At 29.9% G+C, this 19,837-nt stretch overlaps 1 protein-coding gene across 2 annotated transcripts in view; it reads right to left on the minus strand.

Annotated features, from left to right (window-relative positions):
* Positions 1 to 19,837, minus strand: part of LOC121128208 (5'-AMP-activated protein kinase subunit beta-2) — a 53,871-nt gene that overhangs the window by 12,645 nt on the left and 21,389 nt on the right. The window contains exon 3 of one of the 2 annotated variants that reach the window (XM_040723785.2): positions 16,565 to 16,676. In XM_040723785.2, the coding sequence (XP_040579719.1) occupies positions 16,565 to 16,676 (112 nt within the window). Of the gene's footprint in view, positions 1 to 5,429; positions 5,755 to 16,564; positions 16,677 to 19,837 lie in introns of those variants that run through there. The other variant, XM_040723790.2, reaches the window with a different exon arrangement.

Raw genomic sequence — 19,837 nt, forward strand, 5'->3', positions numbered from 1 at the left:
TTAACTTTTTTCTTCTCAAACTCTTTTTAATACTCTTTCATTCTTGAAGAGAGAAAATGTTATATGAATTGATACAAGTATTGAGTAGTTACGTTATCTTCTATATTATTAAAGAAAAATTTGTCATTTAGCCGAACCTTAATTACTTCGGGCAACCGCGGGTACTAATGTTAATGTTATATATATATATATGTTTACATATAAATCTTAAGGGTCAGGCGGGATGACAATCACTTTTTGAAAAGCAATAGCAAGAAAAAGTTATGTGATTGAGGTATAATACATATTTTTATAAAATATCAATTTTTAATACGGTAAATAATTATATTGAAATTAAAGTAATATAGTATGCATTTGAACTAGACCTTCTAGAAGCAAATACACTTCTACAAAATTCATTTTAGATCACGCTTCAGATGAACGCCTTTAATAAATAAAGGAAATATCAGTACGTTATTCATGCCTGTAATCATTGGGGAATAAGGCTCCCAATAATTTTTCCATTCGTATTATTTATCTGCCTACTAATTACGAGTCATCTATAGAGACACTAATCAACTCTGATCAAGTCAGACAAGTAAAAAGAATTCTAAGGGTTGAGAACCCTTGATAGATGACAACTCAGCATAAAAGTTAGAAATATGCATAATAATCTTACAAATATTTATAATTGACAAAATACGTCTGATAAAACAACAAGTCTGAAGAACAAAAACAATCTTGCACAATAATAAAGAAAAAGAGAAAATCCCAATTAACTTTTTACTTCAAATAAGGAGTCAGCTGACAATTATATGTATTATACAATTTATCAATGCCATTTTCTTAGTATGATTTCTCTTTATTCTAAAAAAAGGTATGAGTTTCGGCGATTACATCTGACTTTTTTTTTTTGTCAGAAAACATTCTTTTGAGGTTTGTTAACATAAAAAAGTCACTAGGGCCAGATATGGAGAATATATTAGATGAGTAAGCAATTTGCACTCTAATCCATGCAATTTTGGTATAGTTTCCCGGGATTTGTGACACGTGCATTGTCTCGATGAAAGATCACTTTTTTTTCTTTAAATTGCATGCACCGTTTTTCCGTGATTTCATCATTCAAACCCTCAAACAATGCCATTTAATAATTACTGCAATATTCTTGAACGATTTGTCAGACACGTTCCTTTGCTATATGTTGAGTCCCAAGTACTTCACTTAACGATCAAACAAAATTATTTTGATGACTTTTTTCTGCCTCTTTCCGATGTCCATTGCTTACATCGTCTTCGACACTCATTTCAACTTTTTAAATTTCGCAAACCATTTGACAACGATTAACTTGGCGGGTGCAGCGTCCGAATAATGTTTATCAAGCCATGCCTCGGCTTTAAAAGTACTTTTTTTCACCAAAATAAATGTTTTATTAACAGACGATTTTGTTTTTTGAATAACAAAAGTTGCTCACTTACAATTCTACGTCAGACAACTAAAAAAATTGTGAATGTGTAGTTTGAAAGTTGATATTAACTAAAATTATGATTTTTGGGGCGCCATCTATGGGTCAGCATACGAACTTTTCGGCCGACCTAATATATACACATACAGGTCATAATTCTATAAACATATTTGGGTTAATTATATGTACTATATTCAAAATGTGGGATGTGTTAAGATACTCAAGAATTTTATCTATAGTTTTAAGGCTTTATTTAATTTGAGAGGCTTAATTTGGCTCCGATATGGACTTTCAAAATAAACCATTCCTGTATCATTACTTTATTGTGACAATCAATGTTGGCTTCTTTAAGTGCAATTTGAGGCACTTCCAAAGGGTTAATCCAAATAATCCTTAATGATACGAATTGAGGATAATTTTTCGAAGAATACAAAATTAATTCAGATGCAATTTTGAGATATAAATTTGCAATTCCTTTTTGATATAGCTCGGGGTATTTGGAGCTTTTTAAACATAAATGAATCTATTTATTAGATAGGTATACCTCAATCAAAATGTAATATAATATGTATCCAAATCTTCCGTAAAATACAACAACAACAAAAACAACTATTTTTAACGAAAGAAATATTTAGAAATAGTTTTTGTTTGTTACGTAATATCTTGAAAGTATATCGAACACTAAACACATGGAATAATCACGCTTTTTTTCTTTATTTACCTTAATGAAGGAATTGAGTAAAAATTAAGTTGACTCTTTTTTCAACCAGTCACTCTTTCTATATTCACTCATGTGGGAACAACAACCCTTTCTAAATATTTCAGGTCTCTATAATGACATGATGTAGGTAAATTATAGAAAGCGTTGGATTGGAGTCCAAATTTTTTAGTTTTTGAGTTGAGTCTTTAGTTTAGTTCATGTTAAGGCAATATACCAATTTTGGAGTTCGACCAAGTTCGATTTTTTAGAATTTCTACATATATGTAACATGAATTTTCCTTTTTAATAGATCAACTCTCCCTTTTAATCAGATGGGATAATATAGTTTTTTTTACTATCCTATTGAGTAATAGTATTTCGACTAATTAAAACTTGATTCATTCTACTTTTGATTATTTAAGTTCACGTGAATTCAATTTTTTTTAATTATTACGTTAGAGTAATTAACAGAAAATTTTCTATTCAAGTTTTTTTTTTCGAGGTCGTTTAATAGTCCAATCCTATACTACATTATATAAACATAGCTTCTACGACTTCAAAGAAAAATTCTTACAAAAATGAATGGATATATCAAGCATCAGGGGCAAAAAAGACAAGAGATATTACATCAACTCCCTTAAAATACATAGAAAAGTTGAAAAGAATTATAGGTATAGTAAAAGAGCTCAGACAATAATTAGATATCATAGTAATCTTTTCTATTCCAATCCTCATCTTACGTTTTTAAGTGGGATTTTTAAAGGGGTGCAATCAGTTATGTATAAGTTAAAAGCTAAGACAATCCTTAAAACTATATACGACATTCGAACATCCATACCCCCCCCTTAAAAACAAAAAAAATAGAAGAATATACGAGTATAAAGCCTCCATTAAATCCAGGCTTGTACCCATTCACTCTTTTCCCGTTCAATCGTTCATTGTGTAAAAACTTTCCGTTCATCGTTCATTCGTTCATTTTTCCGTTCAATCGTTCATTTTTGAATTATTTATTTATTAATTTAATCTTTCTGCACATTCAGGGAAAAATAAAAGATGTATTTTCAATGGAATTGAATTTCATCCTGATACAACAACTAACCCAATTATGCCCCCAGGTCATCTCCTTAGAAGTCCTTGATACTCATAAATGTCTGATTTGTGTGCCTCAGAATTATACTAGACGTCACAGAGTGGGGGAGTTGAGTAAACGTTAAATGTATTGATTTTACAAGTGTTTCTTGTTGTATAAATATTTTGCCTGAAAAAAATCTAACTAACTCGAAGATAAAAATCGATGAGAATTATGTTTTCCAGGACTCACAAATCTAAATTATAGAATATGAATAATGATTTAAATTTGATATTATAATAATAAATCCTTCTTGGGCTTTTTAGGCCCATTCATCAAGCTTTGTATGCTACCAGGCCTACCAGATATATGTATCTTGTTCTCACAACGTGAATGGGAGGTCACAGGAGTGTCTGGTGGCGCCAAGCTTAGTTTAATAACAATATTTTTTTGAAATACAACTAAGTTTAGAGGCACTATTTAAACATTAATCATTACTAAAGATTCATAATGTACACAGGTGCCATAAGTACAGATCTGCTTATCCTATTTTTGTAATCATTTCAGTGAATAAATATAAGCGTCTTCAAATCCTAATGAATTCATTTCCCTTTCCATTTAACTACCAATAACTTCAGACAATTTTTATTAGTTCGTTTCTTTTACTTATTCATATTGTCATCCCTGCAAATGATTTCTGTAACCAAATACAAGGTTCTCCGTCCAACTTGGACAATAATAATGATCCTGCTACGACAACTGGTTATTAAACTATAAATTGTGTTGTTAGATATTACAAGTAATCAAATTACAGTGATATTGAAAGTTTTAAACACAAAATCAGATCTATAATTTTTCAATATACATATAAAAGTATATTTTAGCTACCATCAAAGATAATAATTATAATTATACCCATAATCAAGAAAAAAGATATAGTATCTTCGGAAAAAATAGTCAAAAGGGATCCCTCATAAACAATAAGAAGGTGAACGTCAAAATAAACGCCGTTCATATTTTTTTCCCCGTTCGTCGTTCAAAAAATGAAGGGAAAGTGGGAACGCCGTTCGTTTTTGCACTTAGTGTCCAAGCTTGAATACCTCATATTAGTTGCAAAACTAAAAACCAACTTGGAAAATATCATATTTCAAGCAGCCTTTCTGCCTTGATAACGGACACACATCTACTACCTTAATTCAGTAATATGAAATTGGAAAAACGGAGGGCATATTAATAAAATATGTGATAGGGATCATTCATGCTAAAAAAAGGCAATCACAAAGGAAGTAAATTTTGATGGATCATCTAGTATTTAAGTAGACTATTTAAGTGCTATCACTAATTATTAGTGATTTGAATAATTCTTTACGCATCATTTTTACTTTAATGATGAGAGAGAGAGAGAGAGACAGATTTATAAATTATCTAGCTATTGGAATAAACGTGTATATAATCCAGCATATTATATGTTAGGTACAGATTACGTAATAATAGCTATTTGATTTAATGAAAGTATCTGAAACTGCGTCTTCAAATGATAATGTACACATTATTATGTATTTTGATGGACAACTTTTCGTTCTTTCAAGAAAACTTCAATTTTTGGTTGAATCTAATTCTAACAGACTCAAAACTTGCACTATCGTTTTATTATGATTTCATCCCCTTTAACTTTAATTACAAAGTTTATTACCTAACTCAACTACAGCTGAAACAAAAATAAGCAAGTTTTGTTTTATCTCATGTCTCTAAGTGTAAATAACAAAAAAAGCAACACGTGTTCGATCCCTTCCGCGCCGGTATCAGTGCCGAGAAAACTGCAGAGACCTTTAGCATTTCCATCTGAACTGCCTACTTTATCAAGAAGTCCATTAGAGCGCCACATAGACCATAAGAGTCATCACTTCTGCAGCAACAATACGGCTGACTTCTGGTCTGCCTCTCTGTGGCCTTGACCTAGAATTTCCAATTTAGTTTTGGATTTGCTCCGAGCTGTCATGATAACAGTTTGGTACCCCCAAGAACACGGGCTTTATCGTCAAGAGCTACCAATCCATTACCCGGCGTGTCGAGGCAGTAAATGCTTGTAAAGGAAGATATATTGAATACAGAATATACTTAAATATGTTATTTAAACATATCACACATTGGTATAACCTGGTATTTTTTTTATTCCTTACAAAATATGCACCACCAAAAAAGACAGACTGAATCCTTACCGTCGCTTGTCATGCTTATATTTGATAGAACGAAAAGAGTCGAACATTATTTCTTGCACTGTCTTACGGAGGAGACGGATCACTTATTGAATATAGTTAAGACACACACACACACACACACGGATTGAATATTGCCAACTACAAATGATTGTATGTACATTTACGAAGCTCTCTTCCCTAATACCGACAGTGGTGTGAACATACATACATATATTATAGCTGTTATCAAATATTCCTTCTATTAAAGAGTATAATATATATGTATATATTCAGTGAAATGGCTATGTTGACATTGTTACTTATAGTCAGACTTTTTCATTACTATTCTTATTATTATGTTATCAGATGTTTTATTGTGTGTGTGTGTTTTTTTGTTTTTTTGTTTCTCAACAAATAAAATTGTTGAAAAATGAAACTCCTATTACCATATGTATAATGTACATGTAATTGTAACATTCTCAATTTCTCACCTTTCAAAATATTGTGTTTATTCTACATAGATAGAATGATTTACATAATTTACTTATACACCGAATAAATGTATACATACAATCCAATAGATCAGTATCAAGTGGTTAATGGTGGTCCTCCTCAAATGGTACATATATCCTGAGGGAGTAATGAATGAATGTAACTCCATAATGTCTCCAAAATTATAAAATATAATTCTCTTAATTTAGGCTATGTGAATAATGAGAAATTAATGTTTTTTGGAGATAAGGGCATCCGACCCAATTCATAAGTTGGTGGAGGGGACACTTTTATAAATATACTAGTGGACGTAATCCGCATTGCCCAGATAAATTATTCATGGACAAACAGACAAAGTTTGTTTGATTTATTGATATAAAGAATAACTCCCATAGAAATCCTTAGTGTTACTCTCAGTTTTTCATGAGCACATTTACACGTAGTTAATCACTTAAAACTTAAATGTTATATCTTCAATAATGAAAGGACCTGTAGAAAATAAAAATATAAAATTGTTCAGATAGCCAACAACATAAAAGCTCGCACGCTAAAAATGGCGTAGGATTTACAATCCTACATACAATTACTCACCTTTTCCTTTCTGAGCTTACACACGCTCGTTACTATGCCTTATCTAAAGTGACTTTAATTATGTTTATATGTGGCCCCTATATTCTTATTTTTAATAAGGCGCGTTAAGCTATAGCATCACAGTCTTGTTATTTCTTAGATCAAGTCGTCAAAATATGTCCTTTCCTCGTGATTGGTCGGGTAACATTATGTATGTTTCATTTTTTTTGTCCACTTGACATCGGAATAATGGTCAATAAGTATTTGTATCTAATTTTTCTGAGCATATTTTAATGGAGTATATTTGAATATATATAAAGTATATTTCTACACTACAATTTCGATATTTTATAAATATTTGAACCTTGAAAAACAAGGTTCAAATAAATGACTTGCTACTTAGACACTTTAGACACGTTTGTATCAACTCGACTTGCATTTAAGCGCGCTTAAACACAATGGCATCATAAGCTCCTCCTTAAATTACAGTCGAATTGGTGCAACCGGGTTGATGTCGTCCAACCAGGTCCATAACTATAAGGGGTTAGAAGATTATGATGAAAATTGTGTGTATTTTGGGCATGTTAAAAATGATTGTAAACAAAAAAATATGTAAAAATGTTTTGGAGGAGAGCAGCTTAGCTGTTAGGACGTCTCATTAGATCCACTAAAATCAGCTGTGACAAGGAATTGGGTAGGAGATAGAAATAAACTAGGATATTAGCAAGAATTATTCAGATGTCCTCCTTGACTAAACTTTTTTGGTCTAATTTGACCAAAAATTATGAGTATTTTGTAAAAATTTGGATTGTTTAGTTACAATTAGAACAACATTACTGTTATCATTTTTGCTCTGTTTGATGTTTTTTATTAAAAAAGGGAATGAAAAAAAAAATGTATTTTCTAAAAATTTTGTCAAAAAAGAAAAAACATCCTAACCATAACAACATCCACCTTTCTGAATAATGACATTAATGTCTCTTTGATGTAAGTTATAATTATAATTAGATATGATGAATGTTTTTGGAAGATTTGACGACCACTTCTCTAACACTTCAACAAACTTCAAGTACTCTATATCAATTAATTCTGAAACTACTCACGGAGAGGGAAACACCATATATTGTATATTTTTAGCATGTGAATGACATGTTATTGGTACCTTTATTGAAGCTCCAATTTCTGGACTAAATTTATAGGCATAATAATAAACTTTTACTCACAGTAAAGTTTAATGCTTCAAAGTAATGGCCAATAAAGTTCTACAATTTTGTATCCATCCATTAACCATTTTAAAGCCTTAAAAATACCAAAAGTGAGTAAAAATTAAAAAATTTATTTTACTACATATAAAAAATTGATTTAAAAAGTGTAACTATTATAATTATTTAGGGTTTTAATTAATTCTTTGGATTAAAAATAAGTGAAAAAACAAAGCAATATTCATTTTTAAACAAAAACCCTTAAAAAGATGGGTTTTTTACCTTTAAATTTCAATTTCTCAAAATTGAACAATTCTACACAAAATAAATCCATATTTGAAAATAGAATAAGATTTTTCCAGACAATTGATAATGTTCAACGTGTTTAGTTATTTATTTCTTACTCAAAAGTAGGTTTAAATCAGCCATTCTGATAAACCAGAATTAATATGAAATTTTTTACCAAATTTCTGTTTTTATTCCGTTTACTCATTTTTTACTGGCTATTTATAAAGACATACGGTTCTTCAACTTGGGGCTAGTTTAGGTGTAACTATAAAAGTCAACTTATTCTTGTTTAGCAGTGTAATCCAGACCTGGGGATTCGTAATTGCGAGTCAGAATCAGCTCGGACACGAAGTGAGCGAGTATGGAGTCGACTGTAGTTGGTTTCAACCTCAATGTATCGGGAATTACCTTGGACTAATAAAAAGCTAGTGTGTAATGTTGTTCGGAATCCCGGTATAATAGCGGTGCCGGGGTATTCACGCACTTAAAACAGTATTATACTAAATTCGTATAAGATGCAGTAGGGGAAGGTGAGGTAAGTTGATACACGTTTTGGTTTTTACGTCCTCGAAAATTTCAGAACCATTTATTTTGGCTAATATTTTGCAACCAGGTAGCCAACAGGGTTACCTAACAAAATGTAATTATATATATATGATATTCATTCTTATTTTTTCCAATATTTCAATAATATAAAAATTGGCAAATGTAACAGCTTACCTCAGGGTAGGGGTAAGTGTCATGGGGCAAGTTGATACATGTAATTGAATAATTGATTAAGATAAGAAACAATTAAGAAAAATCGCCATATTGATGATATGAAAATTATCAAGTCTATACAGATTTATTCCATAATTAGATATACATCACACCCTTGTCAATAAATACACTATCATGGTTTTATGAAGACAATAATCATTTTATTCATATTAATTTCCAAGTACACAGATATTTCAATTTGCTCATAGATAATAATCATAATTTAAATAATTAATAATCCTGTTTATTCACATTTTGGTAATGTTTTTGTGAGAATAGAAGATGATAATTTGCAACATCTATTTTTGGATGGTCATTGTTGGGCTATAGGTAGTGGGCATAATACTTAAGGAGAAACTTCACTTATTGTTGACGATTGGCCATCTTGTATTGAACTACAAGAATTTTCTGAAGAGATGGCCGGTAAAGAGGCTTTACTCCTGGTTGGTATTTCACATTTAGTAACTTCAGAAGCTACGTAATCCGACGTAATCCGATTCTTCAAAAAGTTTAATAGAAATAGTTTAAGGGAAATATACCCGTGTTTCTAAAGCCTGATACAATATGAGTAGGGGTTAAAGCTTGAAGTATTGCTTCAAGTCTCATGTATCTCAAGTATCATGCAGGAGTTGGTGAAAAACTCCTCTGACAAGTTGTCGCGTGCAGCTACTATGAAGTACTTCTGTGAGGTCCTGTTGGTTTCTCTCTTTAAAGTGCCCCAAATAGAGAAGTCAGTGGGTTCAAATCTGGTGAGGAAGGCGACCATATTTATTTGGCCAAGCATCGAGCCATGTTATCTGCACATAACTTTTGCCACTTAGCGGGCGTGTGAGAGGAGGAGCCTTCCTGATTACAAACTTATTTACTCTACGGATAGTTGGTCTTCAGCAATGTCGAGATGGCGTACCTCAGCACCTTATAGTAGGCCTCCTGACCGATCTTCTGTCCAGGCTTTAAAAAAAACCGGAGGGATCATCTTTCCATCAGAGGCCACAACGCCGAGGACCATTCTTAGGGCCGGATATTTGGTGCGGTAAATCCCTTGGACAGCGGTCGTTCCAACGGTTGTGGAACTGATCAACTGTGAAAATCTTCTTGTCCGAAAAAATTTTCACAGACCCATTTGCCTCTATCCATGCGAGGATTTTCTTGTACCTCTCGAGCCTCCTGGATTTCATGCCCTCCGTCAGAAGTTGGCGTTGGATTATTGCCAAATAAAACAATCCAAAATTGTACTTTACATCCCTCCTAATGGTCCAAGGAGCCACAGAGAAGTCGTTGGCGATGCAATTCAAAGAATTAGTAGGATCCTCCTTTATATTCTTATACAAACTTAACAAGAACTTCGTATCCCTCTTTAAATGATGCCCTCCACTTTCTGACATTTTAGATAGATCTTCTCAATATATTTTTATTTTCACCAACTAAAAAACCAGGCTCCTAGAAAACTTAACAATTTCTGCAATCTTTATCAAATCAACTCTAGCATTAAATACATCTGATATGAGATGGCTTTTTGCTTGTTGCTCGCTCATGACGATGAAATGACTAAATGATTAGTATATTTTGTTTATGTAAAAAACATGGCAGAAACATAATATCAAAAAATAATAACTAAACCTTTTCATAGTAATGAGAAAATAAACATTAATTAACAGTCCACGTTTTGCTACCCTACCCTGTAGATTGGACAGAAATCTTTCCGTTGTGGATTTAGTATATATTTAAAATCTTTATATTGACCATTGTACTATTTATAAATAATATCCTTGCAATCCTTCGTATCCAAATATAGTTATTTTTAGACATTTATTGAAGGATGGAAAGTGAATGGTTGTGCAATGGCTTAAAAAAAAAAAAAAAAAAAAAAACAATAGGAGGAACTTTTATCAAGTTTTATCTCTGATACAGTCTTTTTAAATTATAAATATGAATATATTGATTATGTATATATACAATTGCAGATAAGTAATAGAATAGGGTATAAGAATAGTCAAAATTTATTAAACATATTTTATACATTTATATTTCATAGTGATACTTTGACGAAAAATATATTTGATTTCGAATATATATGAATATACACGTAAATTATTTTAGGTTATTACAGGATCTTATAACAACACTAGTAGGAGAGGTGGATACCCAACAATTTTCTAAATTTTGACGGATAACGATCAACCTTCTTTTGGTACTGCGTATAGACATATTAAATATATTCATAAAATATCATAGAAATATAATTATATTTAACTTGAGCCGAGAGCCAATGAAAAGGGAATCAAAAATATATTAATCACTTTTTGAGTTTTTGAACATCCCCAACATTTTTGTATATCTTTCATATAACGATACAATGATTAGAAAATAAATATTTGTATCACTTGTTCGAAATCCAACTATTCATTATCAAAATATCGCCAGAGAGTTTTAAAAATGTAGGTATTTATGTACCATATCATATTTTACAGGCGGATTTTATATATTTTCTTAAATAAAATTTAGTAAAAAAATATAGATGGCTGAAATAAAATGACAAGAAAAAGCCATTTTCTGGTTCATTATGCCTGAAGTATGCATCCTGGGAGTCTACGGCTAAGTGGATGGGGCAATCAAATAAATTGATGTTCTCATAGTCTAACTAAGATATGAATATATCTAAAGTTCAATAAAACTAGTTATAAGTATATTTTATAGATTTTAAACGAATAAGTTTCAAAATCATATAAATATCAAATTTACATATTATTTTGTTAGCTTAAGGAATATTTAAAAACCTGAAACTGAGATTTTGTATATTTTTCTCAAATTATTTTTAAAAAAATCCTTGATTTTGTTTTCAAAATAACATTGTTGATATATGTCAATGGAATTAGGTTCATTAGAATCAAACACAGTAGAGCCAACAGAAAATTAAGCTATTTAGACAAAGTTGGGGCTACCTTACCCTATACATATGTGTATAAATAGATCATAATATATAATCAAAAAAGTCTAAGTATGTATATAGTCAAGTAATTAAAATACTTGTATGCTTTATAGCCTATTAATCAATCACTAAACATATAATAAATATAACATTTGAAAACTCCATATGGGAATTTTGCTTTTAAGGTTCCATACAAGCAGGCTTTTTTAACTTCAAAAATAAACGTTGCCACAATTTTTTTTTATATCAAACCAAAAATGTTTATGATGTGAAGACATGACACTATGAAATAGTTTGTTAAGAAAATAAAAGTATTTATTTAGAGAAAATACGAGTGAAATATTCATATTTAAGTTATAAACATATCACTATTATCTAGTCAAAGCATGTATAAACATTTGCAAGTTAAAATAAAGTAATTAAGTATCAAATAAAGTAAATGTCTTAGATTCCTCTTATCAGTCATCTGACTTTTATGCAAACATGTTGTACATAGACCACACATAAAGATTTTGATAGTGGCAATTCCTTAACCGTCACTAAGGATACACTTTTCAACTATGCAACTCAGTCGACAATAAAAAAATCAATTTCAAAGTCTCACTTATTAAGCCACATAAGATACATAATATATAATATTAAAACCTTGCACATACTCGTATCTTACAACTTAATTTTTTCATTAAAATAGAATATTAAAAGAAGAAATTATATTTTTACTTAGTTTTAAAATGTATTCTATTATATAGCATAATAATTAAAAAGCGGGAAAAATCCTTAACCCTACTAAGAAATGAAAATGTAATTTCAAATTATAAGTCCATGAAAAAATCTTATAACATCTAATTGAAAGAAAAATAAAATTTTATTAAGTTTTTCCCACTAATTGTTGTGTTTATAAATATTGCAATTAGTTGTTCAAAAACAATCAAGAAATTACAATTGTGATACCTTATTTTTGCGAGTTATACGAGAAATGACATAAATTTGATTATTTTGATGAATTAATTATAAAAGAATAGTCTTTGTTTACTTTAAGATAAAAATGAAAATACATAATTTAAAAATAACAACTATTTTCAATTTAGGTAGATTGTTGAATTCCTAACAGCATTTAGAACACTATCTCAAAACCAATTATTTCTAGTATTTACCTTTATATCAGATAATATTTAATCAGATAGAGCTTAAAACTTGACTGATGAGGTATCAGTAAATACTGGAAATAATCGATTTTGAGGTAAATGAATCCAACAATTTCTTTAAGGGGGAGGAAGTCGAAAGATATTTGAGCCGATAGTTTTAATAATGAGGGGCCTCAGCCTCTGCTTCTAGGGTTCATATACCGTTGGTACTATTTAATACTGAATATTGTCATAGTTAATGGCTATTAGGAGGCTTCTTGGAGGAAAGATTGAGAGATGTAATAAGGATTAAAATATTTAATCTGAAGCCGGTTATTTGTACTAAATATTTAATGAGATCCTACGGAATCAGTGTGAAATAAATTCATAAAAAAATTGGATTTGAAAATGACGTGAAACTCAAGAATCAAATGTCCCAAAACGAGAGGGATCAAAAAAAAAATATTATATCAAATTCGAGGGCGTCTGCAGGATTATATATACATTAGTGTTGGGTTTCGGTCTAAATCGATCCAAAGGAATAGTTCGGTCTAAATCGGTCCACAGGAATAGTTCGGTCTAAATTGGTCCAAAGGAATATTTCGGTCTAAATTGGCCCAAAGGAATAGTTCGGTCTAAATCGGTCCAAAGGAATAGTTCGGTCTAAATCTAAATTTTTTCAAAAAAAAATTTCGAACAATATTTTTTGTTAATTAAACTTTTTGGAAAAAAATTTCAAAATCCAGTTATTCTCCAGAAATTAAATTTTTTGGTAAAAAGTATCAAAAGTCTAAAGCTAGTAAAAAACTAGCTATTCCTTGATTTGGTTGTGGTTTGCAGAACCTCCAGTCCATTCCCTGCAGTTGTCTCTAAAATTAGAGTAATGTGGGATAGAGACTTCTTTCTTTTTGATGCAATAAAATTATGTTTTTCATATGACTGTCAATTATATTTGGAGTAGCTATTCCCTCTATTTTATTTATTTAAATGATCCTAAATCCTAACTGTTACTATGCAGTGAAGAAACCATACACACTTTTTTGTTTGTGTGGTTAGTCTTTTTTGCACAGGAATAGTTTGCAAAAACAGGGGCTGAACAGATAATAAGTAAAAATGTATTTTACTTTATTATTTTTATGAGACTAATACTTGAAACTTTTAAAGTGCAATTAAATAAAGTTAATATGGCTTCAATAAAAATAAATAGTTATATTGACGAAAAAGAAATAGAGTAAAAAGAACAAATTTAAAACATATTTTTCATATTAAACAAATGAAAAATATGGGGTGTACGGTGTGTCAAAATGTAGCCTCCCTATCAATTCTATATTTATAAATGTGATAGCCTAGTCGAAGAATTCTTTATTTTGATGTCATTCCAGTTTGTCTCATCAAATGAATCTGACGTTTTCAGGGGCGTCTCCAGGATTATATTTTGAGAGGGGTTTGGTTTTTGGAATTTTTTTGAAATAAATAATTCCAATGGCTCTTCACAAAAATTAAATTACTTGGAAAAAAATTGAAAAATTAAATTGAAGATATTCATAGCTATTCACAAAAATAAATTTTTTTGAACAAAAAAAATTATAATATTATCAAAATATTATTTCAAAAATCAACAGCTGTTCCAAAAAATTTGATCATTTACATACGTAAATAATTAAGTTTTTTCCTGACAAAAACTGTATCTTTCTAAAAAAAAAAAGAAGATTTTTTAATCACCTTCTAATAAAACCCCTAGAATAGTTCCAAAAAATAAGGACCCAACGCCAAAATAAGTTGAAATCTATTTAACTATTATTTACTATTTATCAATGTTACTTAGATAAGTAGATATAAATATACTTAAAGTAAAGAAGCGACAAGCCAGTTGAAATAATAAATAACTGAATAAAGATGTATATAAATTAAGTTATTCTAGTCACGGAAACTTCGAACAAAAAAAAAACGTAGTGAATGGACTTTTGTATAGCTCAAGGAGTATAAATCTGTAATTTTTTTACCCAAAAATTATATCCCCAACAACGACACGTGACAAAAAATGAACTTAGCGCAGTATACAATTTAAAACTAGTAAAAACCAATCAGAATTCAAAGAGATTGTTCGTTTTTCCTTGGATGATGTGCTTGTTTTCTACTTATTCCTAGTTTGTTATGGTGCCTGAAGAAAGTTGCATTATCTTGCGTTTATTGGTAGTTGTATACTTATATACGGTATGTCGACAATTACGCCAATTTATAAGATATTGATGGATTTTTTGTTTGCTCATGTCCTATTGAAATGTCTTTACATGTCAAAATCAATTGCAGCTAAGGACAGAATATAAGTGCATTTTACAAATCAATCAATGTCTGATTAAATGAAATATTTGCTTATTGTGCATATGCTGTAGAATTGTGGGACCTGTTCTATGTATAAATATTAAAAAATGTCAATTTTACTTACATTAACAAGTGTACAATGTATGTACATGCGAAAACACTGCAGAATGATTATGTTGAGTTTTAATTGGTAAGGGAAGTCGGAAAGTTAGTAAGTAGGTAGTACAATAAGTAAGGGGCATTTAATTATATTATAATCATAAAGCCCTGAGCTCATGGCATTCAGAAATTTAAAGGGAACACCCAAATAATTTCAATTAAATGAATCGATTTTTTCTTGTTACTATGTATGTCGTGCGTCAACATAATAAAATTATGAAGAGGAGAAAATCCTGATTAATTTGTTTAGTGCATATATGTAAACATGTTTCATATTCATATTCAAGTCAATTATAAAGTTCTACTTCCAATTTTTGGGATGAGTTAAGATACTCATTGACTTGAGTTATAGTCTAAAACCTATACTTGATTTAAGATACTTATTTGGACTATCAATTTCTCAGTATTTTATTGTGACTATCAATAAAGGTTACTTTAAGTGGAATTTACGGCGTCTTTTAAGAATTAATAAGAATAATTTGTTTAGAAAAATGGGAAACAAATTGTTGAAGAAAATAAATATAGTAAACCCTATATTGTATTTCTATTAACAGACCACATATATGCAGAGTCCTATCGAAATAATTAAATTACTCACCGACTATGGCTATAATTGGAATATATAATAATATTTTTTTTACAAGTTTAACATTGTCCCACAATTGACTAATATCTCATTCAATGCACTTGTGTAAGTTCCAAACAACTTGCTGAGAGGCTTACTCAGAGACATACAGCTTGTAGCGGAAGTCATTATACGGAAATGTTTCCTACACGGCCTCTACAATAACCATCAGGGAGTCTTTGTTGAGGCTGGGAACTGTATTGCCCCTTCTCTCTCAACCAATAATGTATATAAAGTAAAGTGGGTTAAGAACAGGTGAAGAGGGAAGATGAAAGTCCTGTAATTTGTCTTTGTACCATTCCTGCATTTAATTTGCAAAAAAAATAAAATATGATGAAACTCTGTATAAATACCTCTGACTTGTGTCACGAAATCTCTAAAAACAATACTATTAATTGAATGACGTTAAAGTCATGAAACTTTAAATTCTGTGGCACCTTGCGTATGTAAAAATGAAAACAACACAATGACAACAGTCTAAGTAATGAAAAAGAATCACAATCAAGCTAAATAATCTATTTTTATTGAGCTTGAGAATATTAACAAAAGAAAAAGTGATCTTAATGCAAAAATACTTGTAACTTGACAACCATTTTATAAAATAATATTAATATAAACCCCTTAACAAAAATTTTATTTTTTCATTTCACTACTAATATTTAAGGAATAATGTGGAGTATTCTTACCTTCTTTGTCGATTGTAAATTCCAGGAACTTGAAGGAGTTTATTTTTATTTTCATTTATATTGGTGGATAAGTTATGGTATAAGTCTGAAGTTGACACATTGATTCCACTTGCTAAACAGATATAAAATAAGTATTAATTAATTTAGAGTCCATTGAATGGTCGTAAGAAGAATTCTAAAATTTGAAATTAGTTACATTAGTTTAGAGACTGTTGTGGAAATAAATAAACAACTGTGGAAATAAATAAAAAACCGTGGAAATAAATAAAAACTGTGGAAGTAAATACAAAACTATATAAGTATAGAATTCAACAAAGAATTTCCACGTTAAATTGACTGAGATATTGTATTGGTGGGGTGAGTCGTTTAGAAGAATTTGATCAACTTTTTCGAATTTTGTAAACGGGGTATCCGTCAAAGCTGTGAAATAGTATTAAAATAATTTTTATAGAATATAGACTCGAAGGGATGGGTTTTAGTACTCTTGTGTCAGTTTTTACTTATTCGGTCCAGTCTAGTCTTAGGACCGGTTCGATCTGCTCTTGGGACCAGTTATTAAAACCGTCGGTCCTTCGGACTGTACTAGAACTGATTTAAAAAAAGAAATATAGTTGAGTGACGTCATCATGGATTGAACTTTATAAGTTTTAAGACTTATAAACAGGAATGAACGGGTCTTGGCTGAGACTGAGCTATACGTGCAGTTTTCAGTCTAAATAAGTACTGACACAAAACTAGGTTTTAGAGTTCCCTAAATACTTAATACAATTATAAATTTATATTTGTCTATATAATTTTCTTCTTTTATGAGGATTACTTTATCATAAAGGCAAGACTACATGGCCTTTTTTTAGGAATTAACTATATATGAGGTATTAATTATGTTTAATAATTATAATGTTAGATAAAGTGGAAATATGAATGTTTCGCTCTTGATGCATAATTTTGAAAATAACACAATATTAAAAAAAAATACAAAATTGTACTTTTAGGACCTATAACATTTGTTAATAAAAAACGAAACTTATATCATTTGATTATTATAGGTTAAAAATACCAGTCAAATTCATGGAAGAATCAAATTTCTGACCCAAGACAATAATGGAAAAAATCTATAAAACATCCACTAAATACATATAATAAAGTTTCAACTGAATTGGGGAACCTCCAAAATACGTACTATCGTTCTGAAATTTGGTAAGGAATAGTCTTCATATTATTATAAATTTCCCATCATTGATCTATAAAATTGTGATTTTCAACCACCTCTTTTCAGGGGCATCACCAAGAATTAGGCTGGAGGGGCCGTAGCCCCCAATATTATAAAAAAAGTTCAAATTTTTCCAAAATAATTTAAATTTTCTTTAAATAGCTATAGATTTGGGAAACTTGTTTCCAATAATTTCATATTAATATTTGAAATTTTTTTGTGTAGAACTGTGAATTTTTGATTTCTTTTTTACAAAAAAAATAATTTTTTTGTAGATAGTAATGGATTTTAGAAGAAAATTTCCATTTATTTTTATTTTTTAAGAATAGTTGTGAATTTTTGAAACTTTTTCCAAAAAAAAAAAAACAAGAACCAAGTTTATATATTTCTGCTTTGTGCATATAATTAAGATCAAATTAATAAACACGTATATAAGTAAATGAAAAAATAACAAATGACTACTTACTTGATCTCACTAAATCCAAATTTATTACGCATTTTATAAATTAATTAATAAGACAAAAAATATAACGTGATATGAGCTCATTCATTGTAAACAATACTTACTTTTGTGGTACTATTTTAATAAGTGATAATTATAATAGGGATAAATATTATGTAGACACCAAGTAGAAGTAATAGGAATGCACCAAGTGTGATGATGAGAGAAGCTCTTCCGTCTCACAAAAAGATGTTATACACACATATAATAAAGTCTAATAAAGTACCTAACTCTACGATATACTAAGACATACAAACAAACTTTTCTTACTAGAAAAAGCGAGAGCGAGCAGTTGCAAAAATAACAAAAAAATACGATGAAAAAGCCCGCGTACGCAATTTCCCAAGTTGCCTCCTCCACTGAGTTACTTTTCTACTACTACTTGTTATTACTGGTTACAGACGTTCTAGATAAAATTGGCATTTGCATTGCAAGTCCAAAGTATTTGTATCTACATAGTCAATGACATGATTAGACATGAATTTGTTTTTTGCAATTGAATGAAATATGTTTTGTATTTAAGCTTTTACGCAAGTTTACATAAAAATAATGATTTCAAACAATTACTCAACCTCTCTATATTTTGCAAATACTGCCTACTATTTTAACTCGTAAATTAAAACGTTTTTTATTACGTAAGTATCACCTGCTTCTACGCAACTATTCGTTCGATAATGACGACGGATGAGATTTGTCGCCCTCTTTTGATGATGTTGAGAATTTAACTTTCTTGGAGTTGCTGCAGATTCTACATATTATGTATTTGTATTTGATGATTATTATTGAAGTAGTTTGAAAAATATAATATGAGGGGTAATGATTATTAAAGGATACATATTTAAAATATTGCTTTAAAACTTCATATCTATATATGAAGTAAAAAAAAAACGTCCTCACCTTTCATAGATTTATTTGATTCAATAATAGATTTTGTATTCAAATTTGATACCCAAGAATATTAGCCATAGTTTAGAGCATTTATCTGATTTAAGATACTAATTGTAATCTATACTCAATTTTGAGAAAAGTTTGCTTTTGTTTTGAAGGGCCAAAAGTCATAATACATATTATCACTGTATCAATGGACCCTCAGATGGTGTAATGCAAAATTGCATTGTAGTACGTATACAATAGGTGGTTCACAAGTTGTACGTTCAGAAACGGCATATATAGATTAAGTATCCAATATTGGATGTTCAAATTGGTCTTAAATAAGTTTATAAGTAAGCAGTGGTGTCGTTAGCCCCTTGTGGAGGGGGGTGTGCCAACCCCCAAAAAGTTTAAAATAAGTATGTCAATATTTATCTTGTAAAAAATAATTACTTCTAACAATTACAAACTGATATTAAATATTTTAATTCTTAGTTACAGCAATTTATTTATTTTTAGACACGCCATTGAGGACAAAAAAGATTCAAGTTTATTAACCTCGTTTTTAGTTTTATTATGCAATATCCAAAGTGATGAGTGCAATTTTTTTGATGATGTGTTAGGATGATTTATTTACTACCATGTGTCGTCGATTGCAGAGAGCTGTTCACAAGATATTATTTATTAATCC

The sequence above is a fragment of the Lepeophtheirus salmonis genome, chromosome 1 (assembly GCF_016086655.4).
Source record: "Lepeophtheirus salmonis chromosome 1, UVic_Lsal_1.4, whole genome shotgun sequence".
NCBI lineage: Eukaryota > Metazoa > Arthropoda > Copepoda > Siphonostomatoida > Caligidae > Lepeophtheirus > Lepeophtheirus salmonis.